Here is an 18072-nt window from a genome sequence, read left to right as displayed (position 1 = left end):
TATTAATTTATAATATAAGTTATGAGATTAAAATGATCAGTGTTTTAATGAACACAATGTTTGTTTTTTATATTAAAGAAGGGTATGTTTATATGGTATCAATAAAGTGTCGATATTATTGTCGATAACATCTCAAAAACAAAATGCACCACATGTTATTGATACATCAACAATATGTTACAAAATCCATCGTCCATAGAGAAATTTTGTAACAGTGATTACTTCCCAATTTATCAGTTTCTCAGCTTACAATGGACAGGCAGAGGTTCAATTTTCCCTGCTGAGTACACAACTGTTGAAAGCTATGCCGCAAAATGGCAGCCTCCCATAAATTCTTGGGCACATTTCCTTAAATTAGACAAAATTTGATTGATACAGATGCGTTAACCCAAAATAATAAATTACTGTACAACAATACCAAATTTAAGCTACTATTGAAGTGTCAGCTTGCCTAGTTGATAAAATCACTTGCCACACTAATGAAATTCTCACACTGAACTGAACCATGCTCAAAGTCTCCGTTAGCACTAAGTACTAACAAGTCAACTACCAGTAATCCCCACAAGAACACTTGCCATCTGCAAAATGATGAAACCTGCTTGAATCTCGCAATACTATTTGCCTACCAACAATCTTCGATATGTATTTGAAAGCAGAGTGGCAGTCGCCGCAAACACGGAGATTTTTCATAATCCTTATAGGCAACTGTGACGGGCGAGTAAGAACATATGCAACTGCAAGCTTCTCACTGTGATAGCTCAGGAGTTCTTCCTTATTCTCCAGTTCAAGATCATAGAGTGCAAATTTTGTTTCAGGCACGTATCCAGCCTCCCTCATTTTCCTGTTGAGTTCCTTCAGTTTTTCGTATATCAAATCCTTCTCCGGGTGTGATTTGTCTCCAGCTACAAAAACATGAACACCATCCTTCATGGTGAACCAACTACACCCAGCTTCCTTCTTCGCTGTTGCCTTCCTCATTGCCATCCGAGCCTTTGCCACATCGTCCCACTTCCCTCCAGCAGCATACATGTTAGCAAGAAGCACATAGTTTGTAGCGTTTTGGGGTTCCAACTCCAATAGCATTTCAGCCACCCTCCTACCTAGCTCTGTGTTACGGCCATTAGCTCGGCAACAAGCCCCTAAAACTGTCCTCCAAATGAGAACATTAGGCTTCATTGGCATTTTGTTGATGAAGTCCTCTATCATATTAAGTTTGCCTGCCCTGCCAAGAAGATCAACCATACATGAAAAGTGCTCCATCCTAGGAGCCAGTCCATGTACTTTAGTCATGGATTTGAAATGCTGAAACCCTTCATCCACCAGCCCTGCATGGCTACAAGCTGACAAGACCCCAACAAAGGTAACATGATCTGGCAGCTGACCTTGTAGCTTCATTTGCGAGAAAAGACTCAGAGCTTCATGTCCTTGACCATTGCGAGCATACCCTGATATCAATGAATTCCAAGAATATGCATTCCTCACCGGCATCAACTCAAAGAACCTTGAAGCATAATCAATCCTCCCACATTTTGAGTACATGTCAACAATTGCACTCCCAACTACAACATCAGATTCCAAACAAGCTCTTATCCCACACGCATGAACTTCCATACCACGTTCTAATGTTGCAACTGAGGCACAAGCACTGAGAACAGTAGCAAAGGTAAAAGAGTCTAATCTCTGACCCCTTTGCATCATAAACCAGACCAAATCCATGGCCTTGGGCAAGAACTCATTGTGTATGTATCCAGAAATCATGGAATTCCAACTTATTTCATCCCTTCTCTCAGACATTCTAGAAAATATCTTCTCACAGTCATCTATCCCTCCACGCTTTCCATAGCACGTAATAAGTGCATTCTCAATAGCGCAGTCCTCCGCAGCATTGTATTTTAAGACAACAGCATGAATCTGCTGGCCCAGCTCAGGAAGTGAGAGAGATGAAACTGCCGCAAGAATGCTCATAAACGTTACTCTATTAAGTTCCCATCCAGATTGCATCATGTCCAAGAAATATTCTACAGCTTCTAAAACTGATGCCTCTGAACCAGCTAAAGCCCCGATTATGGAATTCCATGATACTTGATCGTAATCCTGCATTGAGAAGAAAACATTCCGGCATTCACTAAGATGCCCAGTCTCGGAATATAATGCAAGAAGAGCATTCGAAACTGAAACATCTAAATGAAGTCCCAATTTAAGTGCCTCACAATGTGTCTGCTGTCCCAGAATTATCCAACCCAAGCTTGCACATGAACTCAAAGCACTAATTAACGTGAAATTCGAAGGCAGCAACTCAGATCTCCTCATTTCACGGAAGTTCATGACTGCATCTTCAAATAACTCATTCTGGTCAAGACCAGAGATCAGAGAGTTCCACGAGATTAAGTCCTTGTCCACCATGTGCCTGAAAACTGAGCAAGCATAACTAATAGCACCACACTTGGCATACGTATTAATAAGCCCATTTCCTATTGCAACCTTTCTGTAAATTAAACCAGCCCCGATTACATATGCATGAACCTCTCTTCCCTTTCTTTTTCCTTCTTCCAAAACAGAAAATTCAGCAAAAGAACTTAAAAGAACCACAAGCGAATCAAGGTTTATTCCAACCAAATCCTTCATCTCCATGAAAACTTCAGTGGCTTCTTTTCCTCGCTTTTGCCTCACCAATGCAACCATCAACCCATTCATTGATACTGCATTCCTCTCACTCATCTGCTCAAAAATCTTCCTAGCATAATCAATTAACCCAAACCTAGCAAATCCACTAACCAAAGCACTTCCTACATACAAGTCCTGTAAAATTCCAGATTTATTGACCCTGGTCAGTATTTGCTGAAGCAAACTCAAACCTGCATGAGTCAGAGAACAAGCAGCAGTTATCAAGCTACCAAATGTGTACTCATTAGGTTGCAGACTGAAAGCTGAACTGTCCTCTTGCATGCTTGAGAAAAGCTTGAAAGCAGAGATTGCATCACCTCTTTGGCAATAAACTGAAATAATAGAATTCCAAGATACTGAATTTTTAATCTCTATCTCGCAGAAAACATGGTAAGCATCGTCAACAGAACCCAAACATCTCCCATACATTGACATCAGCACGTTTGACATTACCATATCAGCAGCATGATTCGTTTTACATATCAACCCATGAATTTGCATCCCAAACTTAAGCTTGCAAGGACCGGACTCCTGGCAAGCTCGAAGAACACTACCGCAAGCGTAAGGACTCGGGGAAAAACCATCAGACAACATCTGTTTAAAATGGGCACACGCTTCATTTGGCATACCGTTCTGGGTATAGCCCGAAATCAAGCAAGCCCACGTAACCGAGTTCTTCTCAGGCATTTCTTCGAACAACTTACCTGCTTCCACCAAAGCACCAATTCTGACGTAAACATTAATAAGCGTATTGCACAAAAACAAATCATTAGCAAACCCATGTTTACAAATTTGCAAATGAAAGCTTTGCGCATCATTTGAGGTACGCGAGTCTCGGTATCGACTAGAAAGATACCCATATGTTCCGTTGTTGGTATGAGTGAAATGTGGGGAAAAGGGTGGGGCTTTGAGCTGTGGCTGGGATGATTCGTACTGATCAAACGAGCTTTGCAATGGGATTAGAGGTCGAGTTGGGTTTTGAGATTTGAAGAAAAGAGAGGCGTGTGGTGGTGGTGGGTCTGAGACAACAGGGGATGAGGCAGTGAATGTGCTGAAAGCATGGTTCGAACGGCGAGGGACTCTTCTGCAAGGGTGAGAGGGTGTGAACAAGAGAAAGCAGCGAACCATAGTCTAGTGAAGACGAAGGTTGTGCTTTCCTTCATGGCTTTTCGCGCGATTTGATGAAAGGTCGAGACTTTCAATCAAGGTCGCCGTTTTTAAACTTTGTTTCATGATGTCATCGTCCTCCTTGAGCGTCTGGTCACCACCAAAAAAAAAAAGAAAAAAGATATCTACAATTCTATGTTTTGGCTAGATATAACACAAGTTGTTATTTTTATGAATTGATTGAAAACAAATATTTTATGTGAAATATAAAGTATATGGTGTCTAAATACTACTAATAAAATCACAATGTATGTTTCGAGTTTCGGGTTTAGGGTTTTAGATTTAGTTCGAAATTCAAAGTTGGCAAATTGAGAAATGATGGAGAGCTTTCAGATACAATCTCACGAAATGAACACTGCGTGTAAGAATCTCTTGTATTTGTTTTCATTTTTTTTAAATTAAATTATTATTTTTGTAATATGTATGTTTTTGTAGACCATATTTGCACAGTCCAATTCATGATATGCACAAGAATCTCTTTTTTACAGTTTAAAGGGTTAGCTTAGCATATACACTTTAATCACCTCAGTTTCAAGCACCAAATAGCCCCCCTACAAAGCTTGTGACTTGATGTTGTGTCTATAGCCTTAGAGAGAGAACAAAGAAACCTTACTAAAGAATGATGATACGAAAAAGGATGCAAATGAAGATGAGCAAAGAATATATATAGCAATGAGACCGATTCTAGGGAAGTCTACTTCTGAACTTGACCTGGATTGGCTTCAGAAATCTTGGGATTGACTTTGCTACAAACATTTATACCCACTCTAAAACCTCTAATTAATATCCCCAATTTACCAAGCTGAACAGTGAAAAAATCAGTATCTTCCAGCCTCTGAACAATTGTTGGTCCAAACTGCTCGACTGATATAGGCATTTATTTATGGGCATGTCACTCCAGTTAAGTGTCAGGCAACTGCAGGGAGAGTGTTGCTTCTTTGTGTGTAATATACATAGACCAGTGGGTTCATCTGCCAATCTGGTGAACCAATGGAAACTCAATGAGTATTATAAAGGATGATTTATCTTCTTCTCTCTGGTATTGTACAGTTCCGTTCATGATCTTCACCAGGTTTTGGCTCAAATGCAGGCCGAGCCCTTCCTTTGAGGCGCGATGGCTGCTGTGAAACATCTCTTGAATTAAATCTTCTGGAATTCCCGGTGCTGGATGAATGATACTGCAATGTTAACCACACAATTGACTTTAGCATTCTATTTGAGATCATTGCTTCAAAAGAGAACTATCAGAGGTTAGTCAAAGGCATGCTGCGCGAAATAACAACAAATTGTTACTGCATTCTCCTCAGTCCAGAAACAGTCTAGTAGTCAATCAGATTGACTCATCTCAGATGTTAAAAACAGCTTCTCTTCTTCATTTAGGTTGTTAGTGAAGGAAGTTAATCATTTGAGCAATATCAGCCATGAAATATTGAAAAATACACGAGAATTACCGAAACTCAAGATGAACAATGTGCATTTTCATCCCTATACGTTCCTTCTTCGGAGTTACTCTGAGCACAATGGATGATCCTTCAGATACAGGGGAGAAAAGGAGTGCATTAGTCAAAAAATCTGAGAGAACTTGTTGTAGCCTCAAATTGTCTCCATACAAGAGCATGGATGACACCTCAGCTGGTGAATCATGGATGACCTCTACTTGCCGCTCCTGACTCAAAATCATAACTTGATTCATGACAACTTCCACAGCTTCCCCAAGATTAAATTCACTAGAACTCATTTCCATGTAGCTGCAAGTAAGTCCAGGAAATTACAATGTAAAACTTATAGACCAATGTCAGAATTGCCAAAATATTATGGTTCACACCATGCAACACACAATACATGAGGACTGATAGGGTTTTATGCAGAAAAATACTCAAGTTAAAAAAATAAAGCAAAAAACAACATACCATTCCTCAATACTTTCAATATCAGTGTCATCAACAATTTTGGACAACTGTTCCTGACACAATCTTCTATTCTTAAGTAGTTGCTTCTGCTCTTCGCTTAAATCAGAAGACCCCATTAGATTCTGGATAAACATAACCCCACTTAGAGGCTTTTTGATTTCTTGACGAATGTATGCCAGTTTCTTAAGGCTATCAGCTGCAGCATGCTCTGATACTCTCTGCATCTGCATAGCATACTTAAGTTCTGGACTAGCCACATGTAAAAAGCACAAAACCCCAGTTATCCGTCCCTCTGCATCAATTCGCTTATTAGCAGAAAGTAATGCTTCAACATAATTACCCTGCTGGTCAAAAAACTCAAAAAACAATTTACAAGCATCCTGGCCTGCGATTACCCCATTCAATAGTATCCTAAGCTTGGTTAATGTGTCATGACCTTTAACACGACAACCAAAATTTCTCACTGTGAAAACTTCCCCAACGAGCATCCGCTCAACTGCTTCCTCCCTTCTCAAACCAGAAACTTTTTGCATAGCATCATTCCATTCCAAGCAACGAAAATTCTCATCAGTCATAAATATAGGAGGAATCAGTGCAGATGGGCTCCGCACTATTCCAATATAATCACCTAGCAAACGGGTATATTTGTCCATAACCAACTTCTCTCCTGTAAGATCTTGGCTTACAAAGCAAGCCCCAACTACATCTTCCTTTATATCTCGGCTACAACATGCACTAACCACCAAGGTTACAAAACTATCATTTTCTTGACGGCCAAATATTTTCAATTTGATTTCAACATTTTTCTTTTCTACACCTGCCAATTTACAATCACATCAGAAGAGGGAACAACACAAGAAAAAATACAACCGAATCAAATAAAGGAAAAATTACAGAAAAGAAAAAAGAGATGGAATCCAAGAAATGAATAAGATTAACATGTATGTAACATAAAAGAAAAGCACACTTCTAAATTATAAAATATCTGCCTTTGTTCTACAAACTTCATACTTGACATGCATAACTGTAATTTCCACTTACTTGACATGCATGAGATGGAAATAAAAAGAATCCAGAAGAGGTATCTCTATTTAATTCCAAACAATTATATCTGTAGGATTTGTTAATTAGGCAACCAAATAATTGTGTCATACAAGTAGAAGAGTGGGTGTGCTGTGGGTCAGGAAGCAACCCATAAACCAAACACAACCAAAGCATAGGAAAAAGGGCAAATCATCTGCTTTGATTCTTGTGAAAATTCACAAAGTCTGAAAGAATGTTTGAATATCAAAGTAGACAGCCCAGAAAAGCTGCTCCTAACAATTAGAACACCACATTGCAATTAATGATTTATCACCAAGTATAGGTCAGGTAAACAAACATCCAAAGACTATTCTGAGCATGTCTGAATCACTATTCTCCTCTACTTATATTCCATGGCACATAACCAAAAATCAGTCAGCAACAGGTTTCAATTTGTTATAACGGGTTTAACAATCCAGACCCAGAGTACGAATAGTAGTGTCACCTTGTAGCACAGATGAAAGCATGTCCTTTACCACTTCGATTGAATCATCCCCAACAACATCAACCAATGGCATACCAATGGCTTTCTCAACAGCCAATTCTGTTAGTTCGGATGCTTTTGTATTCCACCCATTTATATTACCAGAGGCATCAACAGCCAAAATGGGAACTGCAGCTGTCTCAATAAGTCGAACCATTTCATTTGTGACAATTCGCAGTTCATCCACTCTCTGTATCCTGTCATCAACTGATGGACCCTTTACAAGCACTTTGGAGTTATCCACAGTCTCATCTGGCAATGATCCTCTCAGTATCAGCTGTAAAGAATGGATGACATCCATTTCAACATCTTCCCAAGGTACACTTCGCCGCTTAACTACCTCCAGAAAAGCCTTGAATGATGACCTGGGATGCATCTTTCTTCCGTCATCCTTGTCATCAGGATCATGTTTTGCACCACCCCACTTGATTTCCTTTGCAGTGTGGGACCGAAACCAAAAAAGGAAATCTTTTGAAGTAATCCTAATGGCTGCCATTCCGCAAACTTCATCCCCAAGAGCTGAAGCACCTGGATAGCCAGCTTCCATAAGGCTATCAGTACTTAAGCCTGTGCTCCCACCATGGTACTTGAGAAGCCATTTGGCAATATCCCCAATATGTGCCTCTGTCGGGGTAACCCCAAGCAACCATAATTTCTTCCTGTAGTATAATGCAGCTCCATCACACTTAACAAGATCCATTACGTTAGGCGACTGAGTAACAATCCCTACAGGGGAATCTCTAAGGAGCATGTCACAAAGAACAGTCTGTGTTCGCAATATATGTTTCTCCCTCAACTGAGCAGCCATCTCCAATTCTTTGCTGATCTGTACACCAAAAACTTGAATCAAGAACTCACAGGCATATCTTAAAGGAAATTGAACAAATCTAGGGCTTGTGTGATGGCAAACCACTAAACCCCACAATTTTCTACCCTTCCGCTGATCAGTCTCCATCTCATCAACATCATCGTTGATTGTCACAGACATCACAAGAGATGCAATGGAACCCATATTTTCCATATACTGTGCATGACAATCATGAGGAGATCTCAATGTTGATCCACAAAGACTCAATGGTTGAGCTAATTTCTTGTCCTGAATTACTTTAACTGGAGGGGCCAAACAATCGCATATCATCCTAACCTTGTTCTTCATAAATAAGAATCTAGAAGCCTGTGGTATATCAGTGGCTGGGAAATGCAAACCCAGATAAGGTTCCAGGTCAGGTCTATGGCACTCAGCGACAACTTCTCCATGTTCATCTTCATGAAATTTATACACCATTACACGATCATAACCCGTCAAATCACTAACTTCCTTAACTATAATATCGGATAACAAAGATATATCCCCACTTGGCAAGGATTGCAATTTTGAGATAGCTTTAGCTGCAAGCTTATAAGATTTCAATGCCCCCGCAGCAGTCACTGGAACATCAGCTGGACTTACTGGTTCTAAATCAATTACTAAGCCAACATCAACTCGATGCAGAATTGCATAAAAGGGCTTACCCGAGGTTTTACAATGCAGCAATATGGGATTGAGAAGATTAACTTCCCCAAAATGGGCAGCTTTATGCAACGCAGCAGCACCTGAGGACCGAAAGAGTGTGCGCACATCTACTCCAAAAGTCAAAGCTTCTTGCTGCTCTATATTTGGAACAGCATGAGGGGCCAAGTCCAACATTTCTGGGGCATTTTCACTGTAGGCAAGAACTGTTAAGTTTTGCTCATCAACAGCAATTATGCAACCAAAAGGTTGAATAAGCCTTCCTCTCTGCATACTTCGAAGATAAGCAGATACAGTGCTGGAGGGGACATTGCTAGTGGAAGATGAAACATTGCAGTCAATTGAAGTGGAGTAATAAAAAAACTGCTCAGATTCTCGGAAGTCTATATCAAGCTTTGCATCAATGGGCGTCTGCGCAACTACACGAGCCCCGTGTTTTGATTGAGTAGAGCTGTTTCTAGAACAATTCGTCTTGTTCAAAGACAAAGATGACATCTCTCGACCCTTCTTACTCTCCAATTTTTCTTTCTCCCTTCCCCAACTAGCTAAGTTTAATCAACCCAACCCGTGAAGATCAAACAAATTATACCAAACTTCAACCACCCCTGCATCGAAATACAAACTATGAGCTCCCAACCAAGGAAAAAAAAATCATTACTTGCATCAAAATAAATGTAAGTCAAATCCAAAACCAAAGCTAAATTACCTACTCTTGGTTACTGGAATCTCCCGGACCCAGGAACCATCATGAAAGTGGAAAAGAGAGAAACCCACCACCATTTGAATGTTAAAAAAGCAATCGCTTTTCCATTTACTACGGCACCAAGAAAAGAAGGTTATATATCATTCACAGTCTCCGTGATTCCATTCTCAACCAAAAGGCCACCAACATAAGAAAATGGTCGCCACCACAAATAGATTCTCCTAGAACATATCCAAAGTGAGTTAGCCAGTATAAACTTCTACACAAGCTTAGAAAGCAGAACCCAGATAACCAATCAAACTTCAGAGCATAATCCACAAGTTTCTCACACACCCATTGCACAAAAAATCAATTATATACAGCTTGAATTCTTCCAACTTCTTCAGAGAGATTAAAAAACTGAAAAAACTGTTTCTTTATACCCACAAGTTGACATTCCTATCTCTGCCCACAAAGTTCAAATCCCCAAACCAAGACAATACCACACAGATTTCAATAAATTAAGAACAAAATACATAAATAACCAAAAGAATTGTATACATATGAGATGAGACGGTGGGAGAGGGGCATGGGTGTTACTGACCATCAAAATTTGCAGGATATGGATCAGCCAGGCACGTGAAAACCGACCTGAATTCTAGGGCTCCGGAGTCACCCATGGATCAACAAGCCACAAGGTTCACCAAGATTATAAAAAAAGCAAATACCTTTGGATGCTTCTGGTACACGGGTTTCTGTTCTTTTTTAGTTATGTCTGGTGAAGTTCACCATTTATCTTTTTCTTCTGGTTTTTTCATGAGCTGAAAAAGAAAGTCAGTGTTTGTTACTTCTGATGAGGTAATATAGGTAACAGCTGTAGCTCCAGTAAAAACAAGCTCAGAAATCAGAAATGTCAAATTAGCAACCAATGAAATGTATGGGGGCCATTTCCCATTTGGTGAACACTTAAAATTTAGTGCGCCAAACCAAACCAGCATGCATCATTGATTTATGGGATTTGCTTTTTTTTTTGCTACAAATTCAAGGGATTTGTTGCAAAGTAGAAGAAATCCCTTTGTTTTTTTCTCACACAATTTTTAAGTTGCTAGAGTAATTAGGATGACCGACAAATCTCCTTTCTCACTCAATTTATAGCTAATTTTATGAGAGTAAGACGTATGCCAAGGTTATCAAACTTTATGATCATTTGTAGTAAGAAAAATACATTATTAATGAGGTATAAATTTGAAAACAATTCAACCTCTAACTCTAATAGTGGGTGAGCATCTCATCTAGATAATATTATATTATTTTCAATGACTCAAAAGGAGGAGAAAAATTATAGAATGATACGGTATCACCACGTCAGCCGGTAATACTCTCATTCAAAATTTACCACATGTTCTTTTTAAACAAAAAATTAAAATAGATTTATACTTGGACTTAATCTTCCAACTTTACCCTAACTAAAATTATATAAATAAAAAAGGATTAATCATTTTATTAGTCCCTGAACTTAGACCCGATTTGCATTTGAATCCCTCAATTTCCAAAATCATTTTAGTGGTCTTTTAACTTCACTTTCGTTAGGACAAATGGTCCTGCCGTCAATTTTGTTAACTTTTTGGGTTAAATGCAGGGGCAAAATGGTATTTTTATATTAAAACAAAAAAAATTGAATAAAAAATTATTACCCTTCTTTCACCAGTGGGTTGTCGTCATAGGAGATGTTGAAGATTTCTAGTTTTTTGTTTAATGGGTTTGCAGTGATTTTCAAGATTTCTGGCCTTTTCTTAATGTATTTAAACGTTTACCGATAATGGGAGGGAGGTAAAGAGGGGTTGGGGATATTAGCTGAGGAGGCAGGGTAAGGCTGAGGTGGGTGGCGAGGGGGAAGGGAAGACGGCTGTGTGGCAACATAGGTAAGACAGTGGGAGAGGGGTTAAGGTCATTAACGTTGAAGGGTAAAGTTGGAAGACAAAGTCCAAGTATAAATCTATTTTAATTTTCTTTTTAAAAAGAACACGTGAAAGATTTTGAATGGGAGTATCATCGGATGACGTATTGATACCGTATCACTCTATAATTTCTCCAAAAGGGGGATTGGATAGAGTCATCATTCTGAATTTGAGTGGAGTATTTATCACTAAAGTAAACAATGGAAGTATGATACCGTATCACTCTATAATTTCTCCAAAAGGGGGATTGGATAGAGTCATCATTCTGAATTTGAGTGGAGTATTTATCACTAAAGTAAACAATGGAAGTAGTGATGCGTAAGCACATGTATGGTCTTGAGTGATGGGGTTATTTCACTAAGCATATCCTAAACCCGATTAGATGCTTGATTTAACACCTTCTTTTTTATTATTCAAGATTTAACACCTTTTTTCAAATTCAGGATTTAACACCTTCTTATAATATGAGAACTCAGAACTTTGGCTTGCATAGGAAAGGGAAAGGGATATATATTATAATCTAAATATATTAAGCAAAAGGCAGAGAATGGTGAAATATTCAAAAATTCCAATAATACCCTTGGTTAATACAAACATTAAGAATTGAAATTATTAATTAAATGAGAATAATATGGTAAATTCATACTTTTTTAAAAGAAAAAGAAAAATCAAATAATAGATCTTATTTTTATGAAACACAACTACCCACATCTTTTTTAATTCTAAAATAAATTAAAAACCTTTCACAGACGCAGAAACGCATGCGGAGAGACAAATATAAATAATAGTCTAAATTATAAAGGGAAGAAAATTTCACACACGTCGGTCCTATAAAGGTTCGAATTCATCCCAGGTTCATAGTAAAACCCATCAGGGGGTGAAACAGGCATCATGATGATGGGTGAATTGTGGTGGGAAAAAGACGGGGACTGAGAATTTGTAATGTATTGTACTGTATAGTATTGTATTTAATTGCATTGATCCAAGTTCAACTAAAAAGAAATGGGGAAATCTCAAAAATCCATGTGGAGGCATGTGAGGCACTCCAACGATTTGCAAAGTGGGGTGGTCACTGATCCCTTTGCAAGCTAGTTCCAAATTTACAAATGTTTGACAATGGACTCGTGTCACAATCACATCCCCACATCATGTGTACGGCCCACATGCATGCCAAGTGCACATGATTATGACACGTGGCTCCTAATCAGGAGGGAAGAGTCTTGCCCATGGAAGGGATCAATAATTATTAGGCTTGTATCAAATCATGCAACCTTAGCTCTCGCACTTGTATCTTCCTAAATCCAAGTCCTGAGCATAGCATTCTTTTTAAAATCAGTTCTGCCATAAATAAAAAAACTTTGTTGTTAGTAGCCTTTCTGCAATATTGGACAAGTTACCATTGAAATTTGAAATCATAAATCCTGTGAGATGTTAGACCTGTACATCTATGAGATGCTCAAAAGTATCAACATAGCAATAGATTGGCACAAGAAGAATGAAAAATATGATTTCTCTTGAGCAATATTTTGATTGTTGAAGAAACAAATGTGAACATCTCTGTAAGATAATACAAAAACATCTAACAACTACTTATGCCATTGGCAATCACTCAACAAAAAGAAATCCAGATCTTACCAGTTACAAAATGCGGATGAAAAGATGCTGAAGAAGCTATGTTTATCTATGAATGATACATCTGAGCAAAAGTCAAGCACAATTGGTGGTCTCTCTTGTCTCCCCAACCTCCCCAACCCTTGAACCCAGCTTTATACCCTGGCTGATGCTCAAAGACTCGCACTTCCCAGTCTGAGTTGATGTTTGCAACCGTGTCTATCTCCTCCACTTGAAAGTTTACCATACCGTTATCGATGCATGCTCTCGCCTCCCCCTGGCCCTGGTGCAAACCACATTTTCCAAAGTGTACTGCACTTGTTCGAGGACCTCGTAGCGTGAAAACAGGATTACCAAATGAGGGATAGACTGTTGCCCACATTGTTATGTCCCAATTGTAATCGTCAAAGAAACAAAACTCTGTAGTCTTTCTGTGGATTTTCCTCCACACAGTCCGGTTAAATGTATAACCCACATTCCCCATTCTCTCGGCGATCAAACTATCCCAACCTTCTCCTCTTGCATTCACATCACAAGGTGCTAAATTTGCAGCATAGCAATGAGGGCATTTCTGAGGCTTCAATTCTGTGAGTATCTGTAAGTTACGATACGCATTGGGATAAATATAGTGGTCCTCCTCTATGAAAAGAATATGACCACTGTGATCCTTGGTCTCCTTCAATCCGTCCCACACCGTGTTCATCATCCACCACCAATGATGTTTTAATGACACTATCTTCGGGGACCGGTGGTTTCCATACTGATCAGGAGTCCCTTTGCAGTGTTTCTTTGTTGCATCGTCCTTCTCCTTACAGTCTGTTGGTGAAACACCTGGAAAGCTATTGGGAAAGACGTGGGGCGAGTAAGGAGCGAATATCTGTTTCACCTGGCAAAATCTGATGCCTTCCACAATCTTGTTCATTTCTTCAAAGTATCCGTCATGGCTCACTATTAGTAAAGTTTCATTAATTCCTACAACCCGAGACAGACTATCAACAGCTACTTTGAGATATTGGGGCCGATTGTGTACATAAAGAACAATAGTTATGTGATCCTCGTCTAGACTTGGATATAGATCTAAGTTCCTGGGAGGCATCTGATTTCTCTTTTCCAACTGAAGTGAGAATTCAGTCTGCTTGGGGAGGCTAAGCATTTGTCTAGCATGTGAACGATTTGTCAATACCCGACTAAAATCATCCGAAAATGGTGTGGCAAAATTTGAATTAATTCTCAGAAGGAACATCAGCAGGAAAACCCCTAACAATGTAATCGAAACCAATGGCAAGAAACGGCGAAAAGCCACTTCATCTTTTAGACGGTTTTTCTTAATATTAGCCATAGAATAAAACCAACAGCAGAGATGGCATCAAACGCACGTCATATGACAATTACAGTCACACCATTCATAACTTCACAGAGTTCAGAAACCACATATGCCAAAAAAGGAAACCCAGAACTTGAAACTAAAAACGAAGTCTTTATCCTCTCAAACAAGAAAAACTAAGTCTTTAAACGTCAAAAATATCACCAACCCATTTGAGAACAGAGGGAACAAGCAAAAGGGTAAGTATCAAAAACCTCCAAAACAGTCGGTGCGTCCTGAGATTGAACCAGTCAAAACTTGATCTAATTGAAACCCATGAAGTGAAACTCGAGCTTCCTGTTGCCGCAACTCGAATTTGGTAGAACAAATCAAAACTTGCAGAGCCAGAAGAATAAAATCACAAAGCCCACAGAGGAAAACTGGAAAGAGCACCAGGGCTTATGGTTAATTGACTTAATTCTTTTGGAGAAATAGGAGGAACAACCAGATGGGAAGCAGTAAAAATCCAATCTTTGAGAACCAGATTGCTTGGGAGGTTGAAAAGTCTTTGATACGAACGGCTTTGATTTCGCAGTTGACTGACTTAGAGAACAGAACAGAAGCAGAGGACTAGAAAGGAAATTTCCAAATTCCAAAAGGACGACCTTGGCTTTGAAAAGTGGAAAAATTGTCTGTATACTAGGGTAATGGGTTAGTTAGGTTCCGGGTCACAGTCAAAAACAAGCCGGAAACTTCAAGGCACAGAAGAGTTGATTGCAAACCGCACATCAATTTTGGCAAGTAGAGCTTTGCCGTCTGTTATGGGGAATGGGAGGGGTTCATTTGTCCAATACATTCACATATTCCAATTGGGTTGTAGCTTTGTCCAATCATTCTCATAGCTTCATAGGTAGTTCCGCCATTTTAGTCCAACAAATGAAAAATTGAGACTTCAATGGGTAACCAAAATTTGGTGTGGAAATATATAGGCGGCTGTCAACTTGGTGGAATTGGTAAAGTGTTTTTTTTGTTGGGGTAAATGGTAGAATTGGTAGAATTGGGTTATTTATTTGGTTTAATTACAATTTTGGTCATTGGGGGATATGGCCCAATTTTAATTTTGGGCATCTCACTTTTAATTTTTTGAGTTTGGTCATCACATTTTGCATCAATAACAAATCAATTCTAATTGGGGAATTCCATCAGTTAAGACGCACATGGTGTGTGTGTGCAGGGGTATTATTGCCCTTTTGCCTCAGTCCCTTAATCAAAACATCATTCTCGTGCAATTTCGCCCCAAAACAATTTTAGGATTCTGGGATTGGGGAAAAAGGCGGGTCAATTTCGAGCTTTAGGGTTCGATTCAGATTCACAAGAAAGAAGCGTACAATTTCTTTAATATTTGGGGTTTGAATTGGGTTTGATTGATATCGGGGACTGTCGTGAAGAAGCATACATGGTGGGTTCCAAATGTGTGGATCTAAAGAAAGCTCCAATTCATCTAGGTGAGTTTCTGAGTTAATATATGACTTTATTGCAGTTGTGGGGTTGATTTATTGTTGTTTTTGGTGTGTTGTGGTAGTATTTTATATGCATTCATCACGTGTGAAATAGACTGAGCATGGTGGATGAATAGTTTAAGGTGGAAAAAGGATGTGGCTTTTATAGAGTGTTGTCTGGTAGTGCTTTAGGAATATAATATGGATATTTTTAAATTATTTTTTTTGCTAGAATATAATATGTCTGGTATTGTTAATTATATGCCAAAAACGTAAATTTTTTAAGAAATTCATTGTTTTTCAGATGATGGACACTTCATTATGGAGTTAAGATATGTTGGTAAATTCGTGAACAATGGGAAGGATTATGAGGGAGCCACAACATATGTTTATGATAATATTGATCCATATAGGTTTTCTACAACATAATTAAGGGATATTATGAAGCAAAGTGGGATTCAAAATTGCAGAGGATTTATTACACTTTTGTTGGTAAGGGAGTGCATGAAGGGGTATTAGGGTTGAATTCATATGCCGAAATTTTAGATACGTTATCTATCATCTGTATCAATCTGCATATCGTGGTATATGTAGATCATGAGGTTGATGTGCCTGCTATTATTGAGGAGAATTGCAGCCAATCACAACAGAAAAAATATGAGCAATTCTTTAATGATATTCCAAATGAATGTTTCAGTCAAGTAGATGAGAATTTTGTTAAAATAGTGTAAAGATGATATGAATGATGGGGGTAAAGCTGCTACAGGGAAAGGACCCATGTATGATTCAAATTATGTTGAGGTTGTTGATGTTGATGATGATGGGTATGAGGAAGAGGAAGATGATGTTGTTGAGGCTAGTGGTGATGCTTCACTTCATTGTGTTCCCATATATGAAGACAGTGGTGATGAGTTTGACAAAGAAATTTATGATGAGGAAAATGATGCAGCTCTTGAGGATGATAATATGTTTATGCACAATGTTCAAATTCCCAAGATTCTAGTGTATGTTGAAAAAAAGAAGAAGAAACAAGAAAAACAATTTATACCTCAAGGTTACATGAATGATACTCTGGATGATGAGAATTATAACTCAGATGGCTTTGGTAGTCCACCTAATTCTGATGATGAAGGACAAAGACCAAGGTATCCAGAGTTTAATGCTAAGACTGATATGGAAATCCTCAATTTGAAGTGAGCATGTTATTTGCACCTAAGAAAGAGTTAAGAGAAGCTATTTCACATTATGCTATCAATGAGGGGTATAAGGTGAAGGTTACTAAAAATGATGGGAAGAGGATGCAAGCAAAGTGTATTAAATGCAAATGGAACCTATGGGCTTTTTTTATGGCAGATGAGACTTTGCAAATTAAGAGCATGACAGAGACACACACGTGTAGCAGAAGTTATAGCAACCCTCAATAACTCTTACAAAAATGAAACAACTAAAGCACCAAGAGGGAAACAACAACCAATCCAAGAACAAACCTGAAAAAACACTTCCCAAAGCCAAAGAAACCAACATCCTAAGCAAGGAATGAGGTGGTAACAACCCAAGAATGGAAGGAGGTGGTGCAAGCACCTAAGCAAGAGCTCTACACATCTTCTGAAGGGGACACGAAAAATTGTGTTTGGGATAAGTCGCTGCAGCCCATAAGGGTCAATAGATCTAAGAGGGAGATAAAGTCCTTGAAGAAGCCATATAAGGAGGGAGGAATTTAAAGGGAGCTAGGAAATTAAAAATAAAAAGAAAGGAAGATAACAGAGATGGAATGAAGAGGAAGATGGAAGATGGAAAATCGAAATTGAAAGGGGTATAAGGGGGGAGGGAAGGAGGGATAGTGACCACCTCCCCCTTGTTGCTTTGAAAGACTGAGGGTTAGGGAGAGAGGGTGCGGTGCTAGGGTTTGAGAGAAAGTTTTTTTTTTTTTTGGGTTGTAGCTTTGTCCAATCATGGCCTCATAGGTGGTTCTACCATTTTGGTCCAACAAAATGAAAAATTGAGACTTCAATTGGTAACCAATTATTTATTTATTTTTTGTTACATTGGAGGAAAGAAATCCTATTGAGTTTGATGTTGGGTGTCATGAGGTGAAGGTACTGTTGAGGCCCAAAATGTCACGAGAAGCCCAAATATATTTAAAGCCAATATAACATATAATGTTGGGCATGCGTTAATCCAAGTTGTATTTTGGGAATTAA

General features: G+C 38.8%; 3 protein-coding genes across 4 annotated transcripts; all 3 read right to left on the bottom strand.

The window, feature by feature from the left end:
* Window positions 1-134: 134 nt before the first annotated feature.
* Window positions 135-4302, bottom strand: MEF7 (Tetratricopeptide repeat (TPR)-like superfamily protein). The gene has a single exon (XM_021950220.2). It carries the CDS (start codon window positions 3790-3792, stop codon window positions 547-549), a length of 3246 nt encoding a protein of 1081 aa, XP_021805912.2. The 5' UTR covers window positions 3793-4302; the 3' UTR covers window positions 135-546.
* Window positions 4303-4454: 152 nt separating this feature from the next.
* Window positions 4455-10348, bottom strand: PHYC (phytochrome C). 2 transcript variants are annotated; one of them, XM_021950160.2, is made up of 6 exons: window positions 10105-10348; window positions 9525-9742; window positions 7270-9423; window positions 5742-6558; window positions 5283-5579; window positions 4455-5009 (listed from the first exon to the last, which is right to left on the bottom strand). In XM_021950160.2, the coding sequence occupies exons 3-6, from the start codon at window positions 9311-9313 to the stop codon at window positions 4799-4801; spliced, it is 3369 nt and encodes a 1122-aa protein (XP_021805852.2). In that variant the 5' UTR covers window positions 9314-9423; window positions 9525-9742; window positions 10105-10348; the 3' UTR covers window positions 4455-4798. The 2 variants fall into 2 exon arrangements, with proteins under 2 accessions (XP_021805852.2, XP_088105995.1); XM_088249869.1 differs by having other exon boundaries at window positions 9529-9742.
* Window positions 10349-12385: 2037 nt separating this feature from the next.
* On the bottom strand, window positions 12386-15087 carry LOC110749976 (beta-1,2-N-acetylglucosaminyltransferase II). Its single transcript, XM_021950208.2, has 2 exons — window positions 13094-15087; window positions 12386-12796 (listed from the first exon to the last, which is right to left on the bottom strand). The coding sequence occupies exon 1, from the start codon at window positions 14406-14408 to the stop codon at window positions 13140-13142; it is 1269 nt and encodes a 422-aa protein (XP_021805900.2). The 5' UTR covers window positions 14409-15087; the 3' UTR covers window positions 12386-12796; window positions 13094-13139.
* Between the last annotated feature and the right edge of the window lie 2985 nt (window positions 15088-18072).

The sequence above is a fragment of the Prunus avium genome, chromosome 3, assembly GCF_965620075.1.
Source record: "Prunus avium chromosome 3, drPruAviu1.hap1.1, whole genome shotgun sequence".
NCBI lineage: Eukaryota > Viridiplantae > Streptophyta > Magnoliopsida > Rosales > Rosaceae > Prunus > Prunus avium.
Note: the sequence above shows the minus strand (reverse complement) of the source record. Positions and strands in the feature narration are given on the sequence as shown.

Excerpts from the sequence above, each read along its gene's own strand:
- MEF7 (XM_021950220.2), bottom strand. The coding sequence starts at position 3,792 with ATGGTTCGCTGCTTTCTCTTGTTCACACCCTCTCACCCTTGCAGAAGA.
- PHYC (XM_021950160.2), bottom strand. The coding sequence starts at position 9,313 with ATGTCATCTTTGTCTTTGAACAAGACGAATTGTTCTAGAAACAGCTCT. Across the intron at positions 6,559-7,269 it reads GCTTTCATCTGTGCTACAAG|GTGTAGAAAAGAAAAATGTT; the intron begins GTGACACTACTA and ends GTAAATTGGCAG. Across the intron at positions 5,010-5,282 it reads ATTGTTCATCTTGAGTTTCG|TATCATTCATCCAGCACCGG; the intron begins GTAATTCTCGTG and ends TTAACATTGCAG.
- LOC110749976 (XM_021950208.2), bottom strand. The coding sequence starts at position 14,408 with ATGGCTAATATTAAGAAAAACCGTCTAAAAGATGAAGTGGCTTTTCGC.